This window comes from Drosophila guanche, unplaced genomic scaffold (genome assembly GCF_900245975.1).
Source record: "Drosophila guanche unplaced genomic scaffold, DGUA_6, whole genome shotgun sequence".
Classification (NCBI taxonomy): domain Eukaryota; kingdom Metazoa; phylum Arthropoda; class Insecta; order Diptera; family Drosophilidae; genus Drosophila; species Drosophila guanche.
Genome location: NW_022995745.1, coordinates 4,177,814 through 4,184,313, shown reverse-complemented (window position 1 = coordinate 4,184,313; position 6,500 = coordinate 4,177,814). Strand labels below are relative to the sequence as shown.

Below are 6,500 nucleotides of genomic sequence, written 5' to 3'. Positions count from 1 at the left end.
GGGATGGCGTGCACATCCACGCTACGAGGTATGGCCAATCCTTTAGTATCTTTCGAGCAGTGTTCAGCTGGCGCACCCTTCCATTTAATATGACTTTGCCATTTGAGTATTGGGGAGGTGGGTGTGCGAGTGCGAGTGCCAGTGTGAGTGCTGGCATATTTGCTTTATGAATGTGTTTACCCGAAAACTTTAGCGGGGAGAGGGCCGGGGATGCTGCGTGCGAAAGTGCCAACACTCGCATTAATGACAGCAACAACAACACAACACAGGCAGAGGCAAAGGCACAGCCACACGGCAATGCCTACAATTTGAATTGTAAGCCAGGCCAACAGCTCAATTAACTGTCCGGGTGTGCACCGCCGCCCTCCCGTGTGCCCTGCGTCTGCGTCTGCGTCTGTGTGTGTGTTTGACTTTCTCGTACGAATATTTTCCATTATTTTGGCAATTACAAGGATACAACGGAGCAATTGCATATGCTTAATATTATTTAACCCGTAAGTGTGCCATGTCTGCTATTTGCAACACCCCCCTGTCAACCATAACCACAAGCTCCACCCTCCCCTTAATGCTTCCCCACCCGCCTCGAACTGCGTGTCAGGTAGATGCAAATATGAAAAATGCATTGCAATGCTTGCATTGCCATTGTCAGTGGCTCAATTATTCATGCAACCCAGCAAATGCATCCCGTACATGTGTACATGTGACTGTGTGTGTGTGTGTGTGTGTGTGTGCAACTGCATTGGTGTGTGTATGTGGAAAATACTCGTAAAGTGAGCAGCAACAGCAACAGAAGGTAATTTACATGTAAACAGGTTAAGGGATAATGTTCGTCACATGTAAATGGATATGTCTGATTAATGGCAAATAAATGCGCCACAAACATACGCCCGAAGAACATACATATGCACATATGTCATCTACTAGTATTACTGCTAGAGATGAGAGCAGGTCACACATTGCACTCACAGAGGGCACTGCAACAATAAACCTTTCTGCATTTTATCCTACAAAATGAGTAAATAAATATGCGCCTACACAAGGCCAACATTATCACTAAAGATCTATACTTAAACGCACTGAAGCTGACGAAGACTGTAGTTAATTTGGTGGTACGTCTGCTCGATGAGTCCATCCATCGATTGTGATGGAGGTGCTGCTGACAATTAAGTGTTGATTCAATTCATGCATAAATTTCACTTAATAGCTAGCCCTGAGGACAGTTCAAGTAAACGACTTCAAGCTGTTCCTGTAACACCTGCAGAGCGGCCTTTAAGAAATTTCGCAAGCTACACGTCGAACACTGCTTGGAGCAGCTATCCTGTGGGGTCCTATGCTGGCGGAGTGCGATCCTAACCATCGCCTCTGAGATTCACTAATAAATATATACATATGCACAAGTGCTCGTCCACAAATTTGTTCCTCGAGTTACTTTTAGTAAGTGCCAAAAAGTTCATTTTCTAATGGATAAATGTATTTGAAATGTATTTAAATGAAAAGCCTCGATCAAAGTATTTGCAATTGAACAGCCTCTCGCCAGTGTGCCCTGGCTGGAATAAGGCTGAGCGTTTTACTTTGTGTAGTGCAGGATCCAGCTTGAACTGCGTTTGCAATGGCCATTGGAGCAAATCATTTGTGGTTACTTTTCAGATTGAACTTACCGAGATCCCACTTATCCCACACATTCAGGTTCGCCAATTTTTGTGCATTCTGCTCACTGAAGAGGTTCTGGCCCGTGTTGAAGCAGATGGTACCCTCAAGAACTCGGCTTTAACAATAGCTCAACAGATCAAGATTGCTTAGTTGGGAAACACTTGATGTTCGTAACGACTAGTCTAGGGGATGCTTTTGAGTACACCTCTCAGCCGATACTTTGGCAAACATTTGAAAATGTTTCGAATCAAATATTTTGGTGTTAAATGAAGCACAGCAATGTTTGCAGACCTTTAATGTGGGATTTTCTTATGCACATTTATTGCTTAAGAGGTATAAAAATAAAAAAAATATACAAAATAAACTTATGATTATTTTCTGACCATTTGGTTTTTGTGTTCTACTGAAAATTGGAATTGCTTAACATTATTACATTTTGAACTTGCAATTAGTTTCCCCAAGTACATACATATGTATAATAATTCTTATTGAATAATTCATAGCCCCTGGGCTTTATTGAGCAGTTTGGGTAAGTCCAGGAAGCATGCTGTTTCTATCAGTTCGAGCAGTGTGCCCTGATCCACATCGAAGAACTCGGTGTACCACGAAGTGCTGTCGTCATCGTTTCTGGGCCCGGGATCATACTTATGGTAGAATGACCATGTCAGCAACTTTCGCAAAATAATAGATCGCGTATTCGGAAAGTACAGAAAATCATTCGCGCCCAGCAATTCTTTGAGTCGCTCAAATCGATTGGCCACTTCCCTGTCAATGGTTATGACCTCGCCCTCGGAGGACATCAGCTGGACTCTCTGCACCCGTTTATTTTGCTCCCTAACAAAAAAGAAACACATGAACAAAATGCAAACAAAATATTAAAAAGTGACTCGTCACTCGCCATCGTAAACAGAACCTTTTTTCTTGCATATTTGTTTGATTAATTGCAGTAATTTTTGCACACTTACATTTTGTTGTCGTTATTGTCGCAAAACCAAAAAAAAAGGATGAACATATGCGATGATCACAATTGGCTTTTATTTACTTAGTTTTTTTGTTTGTTGACATCAATTCATCCGAAACCATCACCACCGCTTGCAGTGGACCAGCTGTGACTGTATAATCACATCGAAAATCTTTTACGCTAACTTCTTTCCTAGAAATAAGATAAGAGGGAAAACATAAGAGAGAGAGATAGAGAGAGAGAGTGGGAGTGGGAGAGTGAGGAGTACATGTGCTCTTTTTGAGAGTCGCTCGCGAAAGCTCTCATGAAGAGAGATAAGCTTAAGCCAGACTTCGCTTCTGGCCATGAAGTAACTATAAGGAGGCCTCGTCGGTGGCAGAGTTATTCGTTGCTTTTCCTAATTTTCAGTGCTCGTTTGCTTGTCGACGCGGAAAGTTGGTCGCGGACAACATTTTTTTTCCATTTTGTTTAAAATGTTTATTTTTTTTTAAAACACAGACTACTATTATGCAGCAAACCATTACAAATTAAATTATGTTTTTTCACATTGCCTTCAAATGGTTAATCTGCACACTCCATTGTCGTTGCCCTCACACTTACACTTACACCTACTTACACTCGCCTGTTCTGCTTATTTTTGTCGACGAGACCTCCTTATAGTTTCTTCATGCGTGGATCTAGCGCGAATCTTCTGTGAAAGCTCGCCGTGAGCTTTATCCGAAATCGTATGATTACCCCGTTAGGTGTTGCAGCTACAGTTTCTAGCAGAACGAAAATTTCCATTCTTTTGTATACACATACATATGTACATGTGTATGCACATTTCTTGAGTGATGCAAGAAAAATAAATACTCAGCCGATCAGACATGAGAAGCACATAAACAATTCCTGAATACTGAATCACTTCTGCAGATTATTTACTTTCTTATTCAGTTTGTTCTGCAAGAAGGACGGGAGCACTTTCAAGAGACTGAAAATACTTGGACTTCAAGGTGTATTTAAAAGCATCCCCTAGACTAGTCGTTACGAACATCAATTGTTTTCCAACTTGATCTTAAAAACATTTTCATTATTTAGTTTGCGAATTCGGCGGCGATAATATCGTCATTTAGCTCCCACTCCAATCATCGATATGATCGGTGGGGGCTATCGATGTGTGTGGCACATCATCCATATTTTACGTGTGCTTCGCGCGAACGGGTAATTCTTTGAATTTAATTGTATTTCCAACGTGTTTCCAACAAGTTCATCAACTAAAATGCCGAACAATGAATGCCGAGTTCTCGAAGGTACCATCTGCTTCAACACGGGCAAGAACCTCTTCAGTGAGCAGAATGCACAAAAATTGGCGAACCTGAATGTGATAAGTGGGATCTCGGTAAGTTCAATCTGAAAAGTAACCACAAATGATTTGCTCCAATGGCCATTGCAAACGCAGTTCAAGCTGGATCCTGCACTATCCAGATGCGCTTGTGCCAAATGCGTACACAAAGTAATTTCCGGGAATGCTTCATATCTTCCAGAAAATAGAATCCGAAGTAATGCTTAAGGAAGAAATCTCCGGTGATGATGGGGCAGAGCCCAATGCGGATGCTGACGCTGACGCCCTTGATGCTCTGGCAAATGAGCTAGGAGGAAAAAGTGATTTCACCGAAAGTGATGCCTATGAGACGTCGCAGGTTGCTAATTTGCTGGCTGCAAGTCTGCAAAAGGATCTGGGGTACACCGACAAGGGCACTGATACCGAAAATATCAACAAGTCTCCAAAGGTCTTGAGCGAGACTACTATCAAAGTCCTCCCATCCATTCGTGTTATCAAAATTGATTAATTGGCAAACAAGCCTCTGCCAGTTGATGATGATAAAGTTAATTAACTGTAACTACGTATCCATAGAGCTTCCAAAATCCAGAACTCTTCCAGAACTCCCTGAACTCTCCTCTACGCCTCAAAAAAGGAGAACGATTTTTGATGTTTCAAATAAAAGCAACTCGAGGAACAAATTTGTGGACGAGCGAGCACTTGGTTGAGGCACAGCACAGGACCCCAAAGGATAGCTGCTCCAAGCCGTGTTCGATGTGTAGCTTGCGACATTTCCTGAAGGCCCCTCTGCAGGTGTTACAGGAACAGCTTGAAAGTCGTTTACTTGAGCTGTCCTCAGGGCGGACATAGGCTGATGGTACTCCATCCGGATGAGGCAGAAGACTTCTTCTCTGCAAGCACAGCAGATAAACCAAGCGACATATCGAGAATATATCAAGCGAGTTTGTTGAGAAACACAAAGATTTTCGATCATGTGTGATGTACAGTTCTGCTGCCATGAAACTGCTGCTGGTGGTGTCCGATTTCCAAAGGTATTTCTTAGCTTTTAGCTTGCTCTAAGATCACTTCGTCCATGCGCCAACAGTAGAGCAATGCCGCGAAGTAATATCCCAATGATTTGGCAGCTGGCAAAGCAAACCCCCTTCGACTCCAAGAGCTGCACAAGATAAGTCTGAAAATAAAGGGAGTTCAGCAAATAAATTCAGGTAGAATATTAAATTCCATAAAGAACTTGCTTCTAGTTACTATCTTAAATAGCAAAGAACTTTCTACTATCGTGGCACATTCTTTTGTTGCTGCATGAAAACTTGAATAATGCAAAAAGTAAGACAGAACAACTGAAATGACTTTAATGAAGTCGTGAAGGATGGAAAGTGTCATCTATTTGCTAACTTGGTGATGAGACGAGAGTGCGAAGTGGACCTTTTGTCGCACTAATTGATATTAAAGTGAGACAATCAATTCAGGACACTAATAAATTAGCGAACTTGACAATAAAGGGGATAATTAATCACTCACAATTGCGGAATTGCGGAATTGTGCTGTTGCTTGGGTACCCAAATTGATTTGGTGGGCACTTTTAATTGCTCCGAGGAGGTCAGAGTTGAAACGGGGAAGCGAAACATTCCAGAGGTACACAAAACTTGAGGACTTGCGTAAAGTTGAGTAAAGTTTTCGCTTCATGAATTAATTGAGATTGATCCCGTGCTGCTGTTGGACCACAACACATTATGCAGCTTGCGCGTGCGACATCCACCCGGCATACAGGACACACCTGACATTCCATTCCAAGCCCATAGCCCTGCCGTTCCTTCGATGCATCGGAATGTGTATTGTATGTGTATTGTATGTGTGTGTGTGTGTGGTTGGGTGGGTGGGTGTGAAGCAATTTGTGTGCCTTGTACTTGAGTCTCTCACTATGCAACATATTCGAACTATTACACCTATCCCTTGTCCGAAGATGTCAGAGAACCAGCCCAGTGGGGTACGCTGCAAATAGAAAATTCAACGAAAGTTATTCTCTTAATTGACAAGTCATTTAGTTCAAGTACAAACCCTGTTGCATAGTGTTTTATTCTGCATGAGCTGGCAGAACTTTTTGGGTTCAGTGACAATGGAGTCTCCGACAGACAACCTCCAGCATCCAGCATCCAGCAGCCAGCAGCCAGCAGGCAGCAGCCTCGAGGTACATGTCTCGCATTTCACTTTCACAATTTGCCAGCTGGAAGAAGAAAAAAGCACGAAGTAGCAGGATATGGATAAAGAATTCATGAAATCCCGCAAACGAAATCCAACAATTGTGAGCTGGTGAGGGGCGAACAATTTGTATTCAAATGATTTGAGAGCTCTCCGGGAAGTAACATCATTAAAAAATCCTTCGTCTTGAGTACCATTTGCCACGGGTAAAAATAGTACCCCAGGGGATACGCTTGAAATGTCAGGCACTGCTCCTGGGGGAACAATTCGGGTGCTCCATTCCAATGCAATATTTTCCAGAGAGCGTACACAAATATTGTACGACACAACAGCAACGGCAGCAGCTACCAGCAGCTACCAGCAGCTACCGTG

General features: G+C 42.6%; 1 protein-coding gene across 1 annotated transcript; it reads right to left on the bottom strand.

Moving 5' to 3' along the window:
* Positions 1-2,132: 2,132 nt before the first annotated feature.
* LOC117580995 (S-phase kinase-associated protein 1-like) lies at positions 2,133-2,473 on the bottom strand. The gene has a single exon (XM_034267800.1). It carries the CDS (start codon positions 2,448-2,450, stop codon positions 2,148-2,150), a length of 303 nt encoding a protein of 100 aa, XP_034123691.1. The 5' UTR covers positions 2,451-2,473; the 3' UTR covers positions 2,133-2,147.
* Positions 2,474-6,500: the final 4,027 nt, after the last annotated feature.